The 18,985-nt window shown below is 38.5% G+C and overlaps 1 protein-coding gene across 9 annotated transcripts in view; it reads right to left on the reverse strand.

The window, feature by feature from the left end:
* PPP1R12B (protein phosphatase 1 regulatory subunit 12B) overlaps nt 1-18,985 on the reverse strand; it is a 237,000-nt gene that overhangs the window by 84,450 nt on the left and 133,565 nt on the right. For all 9 annotated transcript variants that reach the window (XR_012091213.1, XR_496491.3, XR_496490.3 and 6 more), the window contains 5 exons: nt 13,641-13,731; nt 8,922-9,125; nt 6,765-6,954; nt 6,564-6,676; nt 5,046-5,087 (listed from right to left, as the gene is read on the reverse strand). Coding sequence is in view for 6 of the 9 variants with exons in the window: in XM_037985736.2 (XP_037841664.2) it covers nt 5,046-5,087; nt 6,564-6,676; nt 6,765-6,954; nt 8,922-9,125; nt 13,641-13,731 (640 nt within the window). In the remaining 3 variants the exon portion in view is untranslated. The remainder of the gene's footprint in view (nt 1-5,045; nt 5,088-6,563; nt 6,677-6,764; nt 6,955-8,921; nt 9,126-13,640; nt 13,732-18,985) is intronic.

Below are 18,985 nucleotides of genomic sequence, written 5' to 3' on the forward strand. Positions count from 1 at the left end.
AGGATACAAGTCCTAATTTCAGGTTTGCTTCACTATAGTAAAACAAAGAGGTTCCCTGAAAAAAGGTATAGGTTGCTCACCTAGCAGAGATATCATGCCCAAATAATTCTTAATTTCTCTGGGCCTCAGTTTTCTTAACTGTAAAATGAGGTTCCTAACCCAAGATATCTCTAGATTCTCTTCCAATCCTATGATACCAAAAGCTGGGAGGCAAGTACCTTTACTACATTGAACTGGGTCTTTCAACAATTCCTTTAAAACAAAAGCAATTTGTCTTTTGCTCAGCTTCTTTAGGGCACCATTCTGCCTGTGCACCAACATCTTTTCTGTTGACCACTTGTGCCCTCTAGTGATAAATTCAATTATACAACAGGATTGGCTTGGAAAACAGCTCCAGAGTAAACAGGGAAAACAGTAAGAAAGCAATAGATAAAATTCAATGTAAAGGAAATGGAATCCAGGCCAAAGATGCAGGTTAAAAAAGATGGAAATAATCCAATGGTCATTACCTTCTGTGGTGTACCTATGCTTGTTCCCTCCAGGGCAAACATTCTATGTGATTACTACTATAGTAAAGAAAACAGCAAACACACTGCTGAATATAAACGCATTTTCAGATATAATTAGAATAACCCTATTCCTCAAATTAAGATGCAGATTATTTTTTATTTAGAAAGACAAAGGATCTATTAAGATTCTCAGAGACTGTCATATACCTAATGTGGATAAACAAAACAGAATTGTTTTTAAACACATCTGTCAAGCAGGTGCTAAGATGCCAATTTTATATATTCATGTTAGTTTCACTGGTGCATGGGTTTACCAATGGGGATGGGTTCGGACTAAAATTATGTACTATGTTGGGCTTAAGAAGGGTCCCCAGCCTTCTAAGCATGTTCCTTGCTGTCCCCAGCATAGCAATGCATGACTAGTCTATCACATACTCTCTTCTGAAAAATTTTAAATTGATGCATTATAATAGTACGTATTTATGTGGTACAAAGTGATATTTCAATACATATATGCAATATGTAATGATCAAATCAAGGTAATCAGCATATCTATCACCAAAAATAATTTCTTTGTGTTGGAAACATTCAAAATCCTCTCTTCTAAATATTTGAAAATACACAATAAATTATCATTAACTATATTCACCCTTTAGTGCTACAGAACACTAGAACTTATTCCCCTACCTGTAATTTTATATCTGTTAACCAACCTCTGACTGTCCCCCTTTTCCAGACTCCAGTAACCATAATCCTACTCTCTATTTCCATGAGCTCAACTTTCTAAGATCCTACATATGAGTGAGAACATGAGGTATTTATTTTTCTGTGACTGACTTATTTCACCTAACACAATGGCTTCCAGGATCATTCATGTTGCTGTGAATGACATAATTTCAGTTTTCTTTATGGCTAAATAGTATTCCACTATGTACGTATACCACATTTAATTTATCTATTCATTTATTAATGGACATTTAGGTTGATTCCATATCCTGGCTATTGTGAATAGTGCTGCAATAAACATAGGGGTGCAGATATCTCTTTGAAAGACAGAGAGTGAGACTGAGAGAGAGAGAGATAGAAAGAGCGGGAGAGAGACAGAGCACGAGAGAGAGCAAGAGCACCAAATCCTAACCACTAGACCACTAGGGAGCATTATCTCTTTGATACACTGTTTTTCTTTCCTCTGGATAAATACCCAGTAGTGGGACTGCTGAATCATATGGTAGTTCAATGTTTAGTTTTTGAGGAACCTCCATACTGCTTTCCATAATGGCTACAATAATTTATATTCCCATCAATAGTGTATTAAGAGTTTCTTTTTCTCTACATCCTCACTAGGTTTTGTTATTTTTTGTCTTTTTGATAACAGCCATTCTAAGAGATCAGATGATCTATTTCATTGTGGTTTTGATTTGCATTTCCCTGACCAAATATTCTATTGACAGCAAACATTATGGCCATTCCTGACCATATATCTTACCTGTATATAAATGTTGGTTACATTTTTCTTGTTATATAAAAAAGGAAATGAACTTCAATGACCTCAATAGAGATTCAGTTTAAACAACAGAAAGGTCTCCTAAACCATGCTGTTGTCACTGCTATATAAGTGAAGTATTAAACAATCTTCTTTTGAAATCTCTAAGAAGAGGGGGAAAAAAACCATAGGTATTTTGAATCATTTAGGTCTAACTCTGACTGGAGGTATAAGATAAAAATAATAACCATTAAAGCTTCCTTTCTAGCATTAAAATTAAATATTATTGGCTGGGCATTGTGGCTCATGCCTATAATCCCAACATTTTGGGAGGCCAAGGCAGGAGGAATGTTTGAGCCCAGGAATTCGAGACCAGCCTGGGCAACGTGGTGAAACCCCGTCTCTAGAAAAACTCCAAAAATTAGCTGGGCGTGGTGGCTTGCACCTGTAGTCCCAGCTACCTGGGACGCTGAGGTAGTAGGATCACTTGAGCCTGGGAGGTTGAGGCCACAGTGAGCCATGATTGCACCACTGCACTCCAGCCTGGGTGAAAGAGCAAGACCCTGTCTCAAAAAAAAAAAAAAAAAAAAAAAAAAAAAATTAAACATTATTGCTGGTTGATTTCTATCTTTTCCATTCAATTCTCTGTCCTGAGAGGCAACCACTCTTCTGATTTCTATCACCATAAATTAGTATCGCTTATTCTTGAGCATTAATGATGAAATGTTTTAAGGTGATGGGAAAGTTCTGTATCTTGATTTGGGTAGTGGTTATGCTGGTACATACAAGTGTCAAAACCCAGGAAACACTGTATTTAAAATCTGTGCATTAATTGTAAATTATATTTCAGTTAAAAAAAAAGATATTAGAGTCTTGGGAAGAGATAACTTTAAAAATAATAGATACTATCACTCTTAAGGAGTGGGCTAGGGAAGAGAAGGAAGTCGGCATGACCTCAATAGCAGATATAGTTTTATTGAATCAAAAACCAAGAAAGGAAAGAGCTGCCCTGGCTTCTCAACTGTATCCATGCTGATTAGTTAACAGCACCATTTCAATAGAATGCCCCCCACTCTGACTGGCTCATTTGTTGTTGCAGAGCTGAGTTAACTGTACTGCCTGATGGATGAAAATGGATTTAGGGTAGAGAGGTGGTCATAAGATACTACTGATTGTCTTGAAGTAGAAATGTAGGAATTTACACTGGGTCATGATGAGGCATGTGGCTCTATAGGCCCATATAGATAACGGCATCATGCCTGCTAGCATTAGGAGAGAGTGCTCAAGGGAGAAAAACAGTTAAGAATTTAACTGAAATAAATGAAACAAGCAAATATAAGACTCTGACAAAAAGGATGCCTCACCCTATGCTGATTCATTATCAGCCTTTCTTTCTGCACTATTGGCGAGGCTGGAGATTGGAACTTGGAATATATTTCTTACAGCAACCCCTAGCTTACCTGCATAAATTCAAATGTACCAGTCCAGAGATACTGGGCTGTTTATTCTTTTTGATTCACATTGTTGTTTTCTTGACACATGGTAAACACTAGTAAATGCCCTTTGCAATTGGGTGTGTGGAGTATTTTTAGTCTGACAAATGCCTCCCACATCAAACCGCAACAGTCTCTGCTTTTCTTCATACTTTCAAGTCAACAGTCCTAAAGTAAAATTCTCTAGGAAGTTCTGCTTCCTAGAGATCAAGATTAAGATCAAGATCATCTTAATTTTCCTTACTTGGTACCCTGTAGGCTAGGATTTTCCACTGCCAAGAAGATTAGAAAAGTAGAGAAAAGAATTTTCACTAGCAAAAGACATTCTTAGACCACAAAAACTTCCCTTTTGCAATTCCCTGGATTTAAATGGCCTATGTAATTCTGTATGGGTAATGTTCCATTTCAGTACTCTATAATCTATAACTCAGATCCTCTGAGTTGTATTTCCTGAGTTACATATTCTTTAGAGTTATAATTCCCCAAAAGAACTTTCCTGTATTCACTCTTCCTACCTCCAAAAGCCTTTCCAAGCCCCTTGAAGAAACTAAGAATTGCTGTAATTTATACACATACACACATGCACACACTCTTGCTCCAAGGAACCTCTATATACTATTTCCACACCACACAGCTTGCCTTTATGAAGTAGCCCCAGCTTCAACCAAGGACAGGCAATTCTCACCTATGTCACCATCAGTCATTAAAGACACTACTTTCTGGAAGGCTACTATTGTCTGTTTTCGATCTAGACAAAAATATAGGCAGATAAATGACAGTATATTATTTATATCTTCTCTGCTAATGATGAGTTAGATGTTAATTTTCAGTACAGGTTATTAAATACACTCTGAGAACATACTTCCCATAAGTTGCAGGATACAAAAAGGTCATCTTTTTATTAATTTCAATAGAAAAGCACGTGTATTTCAAGTAATTTAGTCAAAACCAATTTCCTTCCTTCTTGGAAAACAGTACTGAAAAGAAAACCACCACCAATCATGTCTGAGTGGCTTACAGGAGCCTGGAGTATCTTCAGAAAAGCTGAACTTAGGCCTTTCACTGCAGGGAAGAGTTGGATGTCAGGCCTTAAAAGGTCAGAGTTATATAAGATGCCAGATGTTTAATCTTATCTCAAAGTAAAATATAAATGACTTGGGGACTGTCTGATGTTTTACATTCTCCACATTTATGTCCCTCTCTATTAGTGTGGATCCAAAAAGGAACTGGTATTACTTTTCATTCAAAGATTTCAAAGTATTTCATATAATCCAATAACATACTCAGAAGAGAGAAAATGATGGATCCTATAACAGGGTGAAAGATTGGCAGCAGGCAAAGAAAAATGTAGGAAACTGGTTCAAGAGCACAGGCATTGTTATACCACATGAGAAAACAGTACCACAAACTAACACCTGCCCCATCTCTTAGAGGAATGTCTATCTCCAAACTCCCTCTCAACTAAAATCTGCATTAAGTCTTGCTCTTTCTTCTACTAAAATTATATACAAGAGCAAGACTGTGCTCTCAAGAGACAAGCCTCACTGGTTTGTCACTTACCCATGTTTCTTTGACCTCTTCAGAGCCATCAGTTTCATCCTCCTAAAAAAGAAAAAGGAAGAAAATCAAGAGGCTCATCGTCAGAGACATCCTTGAAAGCAACAAGGTCAGATCCCATCAATTATGCATCTTGGCATTTCAAACATGGGCAATGAGAATTGACTTCCAAGTGATGCTCTGTTACTGCTACTTTTCACAGCCATCACAGGCAGGCAATTTAGAAATGTCACCTGTAGTCTAAAAAGTCAAATAGACCACAATTGGAAAAGGGATTTTTTTTTTTTTTTTTTTTTTTTTTTTTTTGAGACGGAGTCTCACTCTATAGCCCAGGCTGGAGTGCGGTGGCCCAATCTTGGCTCACTGCAAGCTCTGCCTCCCGGGTTCACGCCATTCTCCTGCCTCAGCCTCCTAAGTAGCTGGGACTACAGGCACCTGCCACCACACCCGGCTAATTTTTTGTATTTTTAGTAGAGACAGGGTTTCACCTTATTAGCCAGGATAGTCTCAATCTCCTGACCTGGTGATCCGCTCACCTCAGCCTCCCAAAGTGCTGAGATTACAGGCGTGAGCCACCGTGCCCGACCGGAAAAGGGATATCTTTAAGACAGATGACAGACAGACAGACTTAATTTCATCTTTGTCAATACTTATCAATTTGGCCCTATAACAATAAAATACTTTTATCTAAAAATAATTTATAATAGATGACTACTACTGTCTCATTTCTTGTCTCACTGAATAAAGTTTGTCCAATTTTCAAATGAGTCATTGGTAGGCAGGGTCCTCTTGTCCAAGTTATTGGCCACTTGTTCTTTAAAATGCCAATAATAAGGTTGAATGAGAAGGGTACCAAACAAGATATGGAAGAGGACGAATGGAACTACTGAGTGTGTATTTGTGGTTAGTAAACATTGGTATATCTGTCTTTATTTGAAAGCCAAAGTTTATCTATTTTATGTTATTTGTTCTTTTTCTCCAAAAGAGTAAAACTAAGTGACCTTGTATTACTTAGAGGTTTTAAGTTCCTTGAACTTCTTGTAGTACTCCTACAATATTTAGTTAGAATCTCTGCTCATGTGTGGCATTAAGATATTGTTGACTCAGGGCGACAGAGCCAGACTCTGTCTCAAAAAAAAAAAAAAAAAAAAAAAAAAGATATTGTTGACTCACTACATGACATTCAGGGAATATTAGGAAGGACTACTAAAACTTGACAAGCTTATTCACTTCTTATATTTGTTTATATGGCTGTTGTATATTTCCAGTTTTTTAATTCTTTGCCAATTATTTACTGAGTGCCTGCCATGTGCTTAGCACTGTACTAGATACTGGCAATCTAGCAGGAACATACCAAATGAGTCCCACACTAGTTAGGTCTTTCTTCTCTTTTCCTCAGTAATACTTCCTGAGAATCTGCAAGATTCATGGCACCATGTAGGACTCTTTCTTTTAAACTCAACTGAAAGGATGGTGGCCAAGAGTAATATGATATGCATCAGCACAGACCAGTCCACTTACATCCTTTGTCCAGAAATTGATGCCTGTACCTCTTCGTCGTTCCTTGGGCCGCCTCCTCTCTCGGACGGACAGCCTCCTAGAATACTGCTCATCCAAATCTGCTTCTTGATTCTCTGGCCAGAGATAAAATAAAGTATGAACTTTAAGAATCTGGGGGATGTGCACTGTGGAGGGGCCTGTGTCTTTTGAAGCTCTACATACCATTTTTGTCCATTTCCTTTGCAGTTGTAGTATTTGTGGTAGTCTTTGAACTCTCAGAATCAGGGACTGAAAATCTATTTGTCCGTAGCAAGTGGGAACTGGTGTAGAGTGAGGGTCTTGATGTAGAAGGAGATGCTGGCGTGGTGGGTTTGTCTGGCTGAGTTGGGCACCTCAGGCGATGACAGATAGGCTGGAAATAATCCACAACATGAGATACTAGAAGTCAAGTCCATCTAAAGGATAAGGACAGCAGGATTATACAAAATGCTTTTTTTTCTATATTAAGAGGCTTATGAGTAGATGACGATCAATACTGAGTACCTGGGAATAGGTCCTCAATAAGTGAACTAAGCTAAAGTCAGTTAATTAGACAGAAAAAAAAAACAGCTGCTAGACTCCTACTCTGAGAATCCCATCATGTTGAGAGCAGTTCAAGCGAATTATTCATCAAGTGACCAAAGGGTACTACATAGCATTAACTGTGTAAAAAAAATTCCTTTGATCTTGGAATGAAAACAAGAATGATGGCCTTTTTAAGATGGAGTGCTGAAAGGCAAGGTTTATGTAGGGAAACAAAAAGATCAGGAGCATTAAGCAGCAGAATGTAGGGATTATCTGAGAACAGAGAACAAATGTATCCTACTGAGTTCTGAATACTCTACCAGCTTGCCATAACCAGGCTTATTGAAACTTTCTAAAGTTCCCATTTTCCTTTTTGTAGTTTTGTTTTGTTGTTTTCTTTTTCTTTTTTTTTTGGAGACGGAATCTTGCTCTGTTGCCCAGGCTGGAGTGCAGTGGCGCGATCTTGGTTCATTGCAACCTCCGCCTCCTGGGTTCAAGCAATTCTGCTTTGTTGTTGTCTTTTTTTTTTTTTTTTTTTCAACCTGAGAGTTAGGACAGATAGAGCCTAACAATAAGCCTTAACTTGGTTTATGGAAGACTCAGAGATAGATAAATCCTTACTACACATTAAATTTATGACATAGAGATTGTACACATTTTTGTGATTTATAAAGACACATACAATAAAATGTAGTACATTTGGAGTCAGACAGATCTTTGTTCAAATTCTAGCTTCAGCACTTACTAGCTGTGTGACCTTGAATAAGTTACTTAGCTTCTCTGAGCCATAACATCCTCATCTATAAAATAGAGATAACACCTTCTTCAGAGAGGATTATGAGGATTAAATAAGAAAATGTGCATTAGGTGCTTAGAAGAATAGCTGGTAATAGGTACTTAATAAATAGTAGCTTATAAAACAAACAAAATACAAAATAGAACTTCAGTTTATGGAATCTAGCCATTCAGAGTCAAAGCAAGAAGGAGATTACTTTCCTCTATAACCACAGTGACCATAATATTTATCTGTCCAAACTGGGACACTTTTGAGAGTGCAAAGGAGTGGTAATGATAATTGCACAAAGACAACAGTTGTAATTGGAACCATCTTAGATAAACCACGAGTTATGTTCACCCTAAATATAAACTTATACCTTTGACTACCAACTCCACTAGAGAAATGAAACATAAATCAAAATGTCCTTCCCAACGGTGACACTCATGAGTGCTTTGTAAGCCCTTAGGTTATAAGAGTTTGAAAAACAATACACTAGCAGTTAAGAGAGCAAGCTGTGGAGTCAGGCTGCCTATGTTCAAACTCTGGCTTAACCACTTCTTGGCTATGTGAAATGTTGGGCAAATTCCTCAACCTCTGTGATTCAATTTCCTCATATATAAAATAGAAATAGTAATATTTACCTCAGAGGGTTGTTATGAGGATTAAATGCATTAATACATAAGAAGTATACTTAAAATAGTGCCTGGCATAAAGTAAGCATGTATTGAGTAAAGTAAACACTCAATACATGCTTATATTTTTAATTTGCATTTTGTCATACTACGGTCTCTCTTTTTAGAATAGAAGGACATTTATTCAAAAGCATCAGTGAACTCTCAGGAGAAAAAAAAATGGTCATTTAAGGACCAACATCCTCTAAATTTTTGTCACACAGGTTTCCCAACTAAAGACAGCCATACAGAGTAAGTTGTCCATCGCAAGGTAGAACACAGCCTTTGAACTATCAGTGAAGAAGACACTCCCCAAACTAATTACCCTGCTTTTAGCACAGTACATGACAGCAAAAATGAGCTCACCTCTTCATCCAGACTCCTGCCCCACGGCTGCTGGCCCTCCCCAGCTTCTGTTGCTGGAACTGCTGAGGGCTCATGCTTCTCAGGGCTCCCCTCAAGCCCTTCAGTGTCTGTGGGCTTCTCACAAGGCTGCTCCTGAGCTTGCCTCTCTGCCCTCGACCGGCTGAAAGTCCTTTCTGCTTCCTGAAGGTCCGTTAGGGTGACACCCTGGGAAAATATCACAAGATCAGGGCTGATTCACACTAACCATGGAATAACTCTTGATTGAGCAGCAGTATTCCCAAAAAGATCTAATAGTTATCAAATACCAAAATGAAGCCCCCCAAAATGCATAATGAGGTCACTCCAAGCAATACATGCTTAAAATAAGCATCTCACTGTACAAAGAACCCAGGCCTGAGTCTAGGTATATTTTGAATGTAATACTTTAGTTTTTCTAGTTTGATCTCCAGAAAATAGGTCAACATTGATGTCTGCCTGTTATAGATGTACTTTTTCCATACCAAATAGTTCTCCGTATCTTTATTTGAAAGGTCCCTACCCTCCCAAGATCAAATGGTTATGAACAGAGATTCTCTAAACAGCAGATACTGGGAAAAAAATTTCACTTAAAAAAAGAAAAACCTAGCTCAACAAGATGAAAATTCAGAGCTAGGCTAGAATAACAACAACACAACCTCTTAAAACTCCTAGACTAGCTTTTCTCTAACATCAATTCCCAAGTCACTCTAGGAATCATATATGGATATTCCAACAATTAATGTTCGCCCCGCAGGGTCATAGGGGCAGCAAGACAGAAGAAAGGCAAATGATGACAAAACTACAGGAGAAGGGAGAAAAGGAGTTTAGAAAGAGCATGAGTTGATTCCAACTCAAGTAGTTATGTGCGTGAGTCCTCAGAAGAAGGAAGTTCCAAAGCTGGAAGGTAGTTGATCAGGTACCGTATCCACAACTTGCTTCCCCTCCCCACACCTGGCTTTTTTACTATTAATTCATTTACTTATTCATTCTGTTAATAAAGAATTAGGTGTCTTTAGGCACTAGAACTACAAAGGCAAATCAAATGATTACTGTCAAGAACCTTTTAGTCTAGCAGAAAAGACATAAGAAAACAGATGAGTATAATGAGAGAATGTAAGTATTAAAACAGAAACACAGGAGTATATAAGAGGAATACTTAACACTGGGTTCTAAAGAGTAAAAAGAACTTGGGTAGGGGGAGGGAGAAAAGGCATTATAGGTAGAGGCATCCTGTACAAAGATACAGAAACAAGAGAGGCCATGGATGATTTAGAAATATGTAGGTAACATAGCAAAGATGAAGCACACAACAAAAAAAGGAAAGTGGGAGGAGAGAGGGAGAATGAGGATAGGTGATTTGAGGAAAGCAGGCAGAGGCTAGGTCATAACAGATTTTGTAAGCTATGCTAAGAAGCTTAGATTTTACTTTCTTTGGGAGTCAGTGGTCCCTTTGAGAATCTCATGAAGACTACTGAGAATCTAATAAAATCTCCTCAAAAATTATGTACACATTTCAAGGAGTTCAAAGATCTATTCAAGTTTTGACATGGACCTTCACTCCCTCTCTACTGAATCTTTCCCTCTAAGACGGTTCTATGTTCCTGTCTCTCCCACCTTCAATTCTATGCCCCTCTCCAGCAACTTCCCCATCTTTTCCCATTCCTTCATAAACAAACTTGAAATCAATCCAGAGCAATTTATCTTCCCATATCATTTATTTCTCACTCATTTATTTAATCAATAAATATATAGTGATTTATTTACTGTATGATGGTGGAAAAGATGATCAAAAGTATAGTCAGTCTTCTTTTTCACACCCATTAGGATGGTTACTACCAAAAAAACCAGGCTGGGAGTGGTGGCTCACACCTGTAATCCCAGCACTTTGAAAGGCCAAGGTGGGTAGATCACTTGAGGTCAGGAGTTCAAGACAAGCCTGGCTAACATGGTGAAACACCATCTCTACTAAAAATACAAAAATTAGCCAGGTGTGGTGATGGGCGCCTGTAATCCCAGCTACTTGGGAGGCTGACGCAGGTGAATTGCTTGAACCCTGGAGGCAGAGGTTGCAGTGAGCCAAGATCACACCATTGCACCCTAGCCTGCGTGACAACAGCGAAACTCCATCTCATAAAAACAAACAAAAAAAACCAAATATTGGTGAGGATGTGGAGAAATTAGAACCCTTGTGCACTGCTGATGGGAACATAAAATGGTACAGCCGCTAAGGAAAACAGCATGGGAGTTCCTCAGAAAATTAAAAATTGAATTACTGTATGATCCAGCAAATTCCATTTCTCGGTATATACCAAAAGAACTGAAAGCAGGGTTTCAGGGAGATATTTGTATAGACATTCTCATAGCAGCATTAAATAGCCAAAAGGTGGAAGCAACCCAATGTCTACTGACAGATGAATGGATACACAAAATGCAGTATCCATAAAAGGCTGAAATATTCAGCCTTTAAAAGGGAGGAACTTTGACACATGCTACAATGTGTCATGTATCATGATGTGTCAGGTATCATGGATGAACCTTGATAACTATGCTAAGTAAAATACAACACAAAAGGACAACTACGATATGATTCTACTTATTTGAGGTTCCTAGCAGTCAAGTTCATAGACAGAAAGTGGAAGCGGGGTTGCCAGAGGGAAATGGGGAGTAATTATTTAATGGATACAGAACTTCAGTTTGGGAAGAGGAAGAAAGTTCTAGAGATGAATAGTGGTGATAGTTATACAACGATGTAAATGTACTTAATGCCATTAAACTGTGTAAACTTAAAAATGGTAAAACTGGTAAGTTTTATGTTAGGTATATTTCACCACGATAAAACAAAACAAAAAAACAGTCAGTCTTGGTCCTCATGGGGGTTACATTCTAGTGGATGAAACAGACAATCATCAAGTAAAAATAAAGGAAGAATATATAACCTACTTTGGGAGAGTCAAGGAAGACAACAAGCGTGTTTTTGCTGCCATATATAATGTCTCCTTTCCAGTGATCAAATTTGCTACTTGACCTCTGTAGTATTCAAAACTGTGGAACTTCTCCTTTTCACTGGAAATGGACTTTTCATTCACTTCCATGCTGCTACTATTTTCTGATTTTCTTTTCACCGCTCTTGCTGCTTCTTTTCATCCTGCTTCAGGGGCTCATCTTTCTTTGCTTCTTTAAATAAGAAATTCATAGCCTTCTCTCCATTCTCATTGTTATTACAACTTGATTTCATTGCCTTGTAATTTCCTGGGACTACAATACAGCTTCCCAGCAAGTCTTCTTGCTTCCAGGCTTGGCAAACGTACCTCTACCTACCATTCCCATCAATTATCTGCAGGGTGATTTTTCTAACACATAATGTAGACTATGTCATATTCCCTTAAACTGCTTCAATGACTCCCTCAGGGATTCCTTTTGTAATATCTTTATTAAAATACAATCCTTATATCATATAACTCACCATTTGAAAGTATACAATTCCTTAGTTTTTAGTTTATTCACAGTTATAAAATTATTACCACATCTAATTTCATAACATTTTCATCACCCCAAAAATAAACCACACACTCACCATTCTGCCTTCACCCTAGCCCTGGCACTAATCTAATTTCTGTCTCTTTGGATTTGCCTATTTGGGACATTTCATATAAATGGAATCATATAATATATGGAGTGTTTTTTGCCTGGCTTCTTTCACTTAGCATAATGTTTTCTCAAGGTTCATCCATGTTGTAACATGTATCAGTACTTCATTTCTTTTTATTGCCAAATGGTATTCCATTGTATGGATATATCACATTTTATTTACCCATTCATTAGTTAATAGACATTTGGCTTATTTTTACTTTTTGGCTATTATGAATAATACTATTACAAACACCTATATACAAGTTTTTATATGAATATATGTTTTCATTTCTCTTAAGCAGAACTGCTGAGTCAAATGGTAACTCTATGTTTAAAATTTTGAGGAACTGCCAAACTCTTTTCCCTTAGGGATTCTTAAAATGTAGTAGGGATATAGGGATGTACAGGGGTTCTTAAGGTCTTTGAGCACAAGTGGAATAATTAATCTTGTGAAGGAAAGGAGACAAACCTGTTCTAAGTCTGGAGGAATATTGGTGAGAATGGGTAGATGTAGCTGTAAATTAATTTGGTTCTATGTAGTGTAAGATTCAACACAATGAAAGCTTTTAAGACTGTGGCTGGAATAGGGCAGTCATTTTCATGTATGTGTTTTATTTTGTCTTGTTTTTTTTGAGACGGAGTCTTGTTCTGTTGCCCAGGAGGGCTGTGGTGTAATCTTGGCTCACTGGAACTTCTGCCTCCCAGGTTCAAGCAATTCTCCGACCTCATCCTCCCGAGTAACTGAAATCACAGGCACGCAACACCATGCCTGGCTAATTTTCATATTTTTAGTAGACACAGGGTTTCACCACATTGGCCAAGCTGGTCTCGAACTCCTGACCTCAAGTCAGGAGTGCTCCTGGTCTCAACTCCTTGGCTTCCCAAATTGCTGGGATTACAGGCATGAGCCACCATGCCAAGCCGTGTGTGTGTGTCTGTGTGTGTGTGTGTGTGTGTGTGTGTGTTTGTTCAAATCAGCAGATGAACATGGATATTGTAGTGTGTTTTGATCATACCTCCAAAAGAAGGGTAGATAGACAAAATGACATTAAAAAAAAAAGCCACACTCACTTGAGTAGACCTTCGTGTCTGCCGAGCTTGTCTGGAGCGTGCTTTCCGTAAAGACTCTGCTTCCTCATCCCGTACAGGAGTTAGATAGGACCTGCAGAGAAAAAAGAGTAATAGCAAAAGCAAGATCTTTGCTGCATGTACTTGAGGAATGACAAAGTGCTTCCACATACTGAAGAGATTTCCACATTCTAGGAATGAACTTAATGACAAGAAATGCTATCAACCATCAGTAAACATTACGGAATCCAAGTCATTACAGTAGTTCCCCCTTATCTGTGGTTTTGCTTTCTGTGGTTTCAGTAGCCCATGGTGAAATGTGGTCTGAAAATATTAAATGAAAATTTCCATCAACAAACAATTCATACATTTTCAATTGTGCACTGTTCTGATTAGTGTGGTGAAATTTCGTGCTGTTCCATTCTGTCCCTCCTGAGATGCAAATCATGCACTGTTGTGATATCACAGTGTTTATATTCAAGTAATACTTATTCTACTTAATAATGGCCCCAAAATGCAAGAGTAGTGATGCTGGCATTTTGTTATAACTGTTCTATTTTATTATTGGTTATTAGTATTATAGTTAATCTCTTACTATGCCTAATTATAAGTTAAACTTTAGCATAGATATGTATTTATAGGAAAAAATAGTATTTATATAGGGTTTTACACTATCTGTAGGTTCAGGCATCCACTGAAAGTCTTGAAAGGTATTGCACAGTTGCTCACTCCTGTAATCCCAGCACTTTGGGAGGCCAAGGTGGGCGGATCACCTGAGGTCAGGAGTTCAAGACCAACCTGACCAATATGGTGGAACCCTGTCTCTACTAAAAATACAAAAATTAGCCAGGCATGCTGGCAGGCACCTGTAATCCCAGCTACTCAGGAGGCTGAGACAAGAGAATCACTTGAACTTGGAGGCTGAGGTTGCAGTGAACTGAGATCGCGCCACTGTACTCCAGCCTGGGTGACAAGAGTGAAACTCGGTCTCAAAAGAAAAAAAAATGAAATGTGTCTCTGATGGATAACAGGGGACTATTGTATTTGTAAATGTATTATTATTCACACAGAATCATGTCATCTGTAAAATGAGAATTTTATTTCTTCTTTCCTATCCTTCCAATTTTTATTTCTTTTCTTGCCTTAATGCTTTGGCTAGAATCTCTAGGACATGCTAAAAAGCAGTGATGATAGTAAGCTTTCATTCTCTGTAATCCTGCTATCAAAGAGAATGCTTTCAGCATTTTTTCATTAAGTGTAATTTTTTTTGGTAAGATTTATGCAGATACTACTCATCAAACTAAAGCAACTGCCTTCTATTCCTATAGAAAACGGGCTAAGAGGGTTTCTCATTGCTGTTTTTTAATCATTAGTGTATGTTGAACTTTATCACATGCTATTCTTCCCCATATATTGAGATGATTGCTTTTCTCCTTTTTTGTGTTAGGAAGATGAATTACATTGAATAATTTTTGAATGATAAAGCAATGTTGAATTATTGGGACAAGCTCAACTTGGCCAAGATGTACCATCTTTTTATATAGATTTTTAAACATATTCGCTAATATTTAGTTTGGAATTTCTACCACATTCATGAAAGAAATTGGCTTATAATTTTCTCTTCTTGTAATATGCTAGTCAGCTTCATGAATTAAGGTTATATGAATTGCGAGTGTTCTCTACATGTCTATTTCTGTAAGAATTTGTGTAAGATTTGGGTTATTTCCTCCTTAAATGATTGGAAGAATTCACCAATCAAGTCATCTAGGTTTACAGTGTTCCCTGTGGGAGGGTTTTATTTTTGATTTTGGTTTTTATTTTTGAGACAGAGTCTTACTTTGTTGCCCATGCTGGAGTACAGTGGCGTGATGAGAGCTCACTGTACCCTTGATCTCCTAGACTCAAGCGATTTTCCCGCCTCAGCCTTGCAAGTAGCTGGGACTACAGGTGCACGCCACCACACGTGGCTAACTTTTTTTGATATTTAGTAGAGCAGGTCTCGCTATGTTGCCTAGGCTGATCCTGAACTCCTGAGCTCAAGCAATCCTCCCACCTCGACTTCCCAGAGTGCTGGTTTATAGGCGTGAGCCACTGTGCCCAGCCCTTATGGGAAAGTTTTAAATAAAGGGTTCAATTTCTTTAATAGAGTTAGGCTTATTCAAATTTTCTATTTTGGTTTTTTAAGAAATTTTCCATTTTGTCTATATTATCACATTTAGTGGCATAAAGTTGTTAATAATACCCTTAGACTATATTTAATTGTTATTTTAATATCTAGAGCAGTGGTTCTCAAAATGTTTTGGTCTCAAGATCCTTTAATATTTTTTAAAATTATTGAGAATCCCAGACAGCTTTTGTTTATATGGGGATTAATATTTATCTTACTAGAAATTAAAATTTAAAAATTAAAAAATGTATTTATTAATTTAAAAATAATAGCAGCCAGGAGCTCATGCCTGTAATCCCAGCACTTTGCGAGGCCCAGGCAGGCAGATGGCTTGAGCCCAGGAGTTTGAGACCAGCCTGGGCAACATGGCAAAACCTCGTCTCTTCAAAAAATACAAAAATTAACTGGGCACAGTGGCACGTGCCTCTAGTCCCACCTACTCATGAGGCTGAGATGGGAAGACAGCTTGAGCCTGGGTGGCAGAGGTTGTAGTGAGCTGAGAATGCACCACTGTACTTCAGCCTGGTTGACAGAGCCAGACCTTGTCTCAAATAATAATAATAGTAATATTAAAATAGCCCTAGATAAGTTGGAGTGATGTCAGCAGGATGGCCAAATTGAGTTACCTAAAGCCCATCCTCCCACAAAAAGGGACCAAAACAAAGAATAAACAACTATATTTCAATTAAAATGACCAAAGAAGTACTCTGGAGAGCACCAGGGGAACAGCAAAATCCCTGTGGAAGACAAAAGCCCAGGGCAGCACCATACAGAGGGGAGCAACGCATTCTGCTTCTGCCACACTGTCTCCCCTACCAGGATCAGCCTGGAGCCAGAGGGGGCTTCTTAAGGGGAAAAAGTAAGCTGGAGATCACCAGTGATCCCCATTGCTACCATAAATGCCAGAAATTCTTGCTATAGGAGAGTCCCCCAGTCCTCACAGGCCCTGAATCCAGCTTGGAGAGTAGCCAGGAGTTCATGCAGTTACTGTGCCTAGAGTAGGAGCTCACCTTGAGCATCCCCTGCCCCCGACCCTCACATCCTAAGCTGCTGCTACTCAGTACCATCTTGAAACTGGACGTACTACTAGAATGTGCCCTTCCCTGTGGTCCAGTATAGGAATGGACTTTCTCCATTCCTGTAGCCCTGCCATCACTCTACCATGTTCACATAGGTGCCTGTAGCACTATGATCCTAGCTGCCTGAAGCCTAGCCAGATGGAACAACTGAGACCTCTGCACTTGCACCCATGTGGCACACTACCCTCCCAACCCCAGGAAGAGCCAAACCTGCACAGGGGTGAAACTACCTAACTGCTGGCCAGTCCCCTCACCAGTACATACCTGCACTGCACAGCTAGCTGGCCAGTTGAACTCATGCACACCCATATCCAGCCCAACAACCAGTCCTACGGTGGTTCCACCCCTCAGACCACTGCAGAACCACCCAACCCTTCTGTGGCCACACACCACTGTGCCTGACAGCCAGTCTAGCAGCAACCCTGCCCCAAAGACAGACCACTGCAAGGTTGTGTAGCCTTGTTCTACCCATGCTTGGCCTGATAGTTGGTCAAGCAGCAGCCCTGTCCCCCTGGGTTTCTCAGGAGAAACCTTGTAGGCCAGGAGAGAATGAGATGATATATTCAAAGTTTTTTGGGAAAAAACCCTAACCTCTTAGCCAAGAATACTATATCCAGCAGAGCCATCATCTACCAATGAAGGAAAAATAAAGAGCTTCCCAGACAAACAAAAGCTGAGAAAAATTCATCACCACTAGACTAGCCTTACAAGAAATATTTAACAGAATGGTATAACTGGAAACAAAAGATAATTACTTTCATGAAAAGATGTGAAAGTATAAAACTCACCAATAGAGGTAAATTTATAAATCAAATTCAGACTAGCCCAGTGATGTAATGGTGCTATGTAAGTCTCTCAGTCCTCTAGTACGAAGGTTTAAAGTCAAAATGGTCAAAACCCATGACAGTTACAATTAGTAGCTAAGGAACACAATCACAGGTAAAAAAGTAAATTACAGCAACAAAAGAGAGAAGTCTAGAGTATTTTAATGCAACCAAAGTTAAGTTGCTATTAGCTTAAAACATTCTATTATAAGACTTATAATGTTAGCCCATGGTAGCCACAAAGAAAGAAATTACCGCAGAGGCACAAACAAGAAAGAGAAAGGAAACAAAGCTCAGCACCACAGAAAACCACCAGACCACAGAAATAAATAAAAGAGGAAGAAAGGAATGAAGGATCTATAAAACCACCAGAAAAAAATTAACAAAATGGCAGGAGTAAGACCTTCTGTATCAGTAATAACCTTAAATATAAATGGATTAAATTATCCAGTTAAAAGATACAGAGTGGCTGAATTGATTAAAAACAAGACCTAACTATATACTGCCTACAACAGACTCACCTAACCATTAAAGACAAACATAGACTAAAAGTGAAGGGAGGGGAAAAGATATTCCATGCAAATGGAAACAAGTGAGCAGGAGTAACCATGTCGGATAAAATAGACTTTAAGTCAAAAACTGTAAAAGAAGACAAAGAAGGTCATTAGACATTGATAAAGGGTATAAACAAGAGGATATAAAAACTATAAATACATCCATCCATCCAAGATCAGCATGCCCAGATATATAAAGCAAGTATTATTAGAGGTAAAGGGAGAAAGAGACTGCAATACAATAACAGTAGGTGTTAAATGTAGTGAACTCCAAGTTTCTCTTCAAAGAATCAGTATGTCAGTATATTCAGCTCTCTTATTCTCTGTTCTCCATTTTAAAGCTTAACTTCCTAGTTCTCTTTGCCCCTTGCCTCTAGCTTCAGTAAACAATCCCCTCCTAGCCTCTATCATCTGCTCTGTCCTGAGTCACTCCTGATCACCTGCTCTGACCTGAGTTATCCTGAGTCACCTGTTCTGTAACTGTAGTTCCTGCCAAACTACTCACTGGGATTTTGGGCACAGACTTCTTCTGTTCCCTCTGTCAGTCCTTCTCTCTTTTTACATATACTTTTTGGGCTTCTCTTAGAAGCTCTTCTATAGATTTATCTTTCTTGTTCTCTATCTTTTGTAATTTCTTGTTAACATCTTAGCCAAGATTGCACCACTGCATTCTTGCCTGGGCGACACAGCAAGACTCCATTAAAAAAAACAAAACAAAACAAAA

Source organism: Chlorocebus sabaeus, chromosome 25 (genome assembly GCF_047675955.1).
Source record: "Chlorocebus sabaeus isolate Y175 chromosome 25, mChlSab1.0.hap1, whole genome shotgun sequence".
Taxonomy (NCBI): domain Eukaryota; kingdom Metazoa; phylum Chordata; class Mammalia; order Primates; family Cercopithecidae; genus Chlorocebus; species Chlorocebus sabaeus.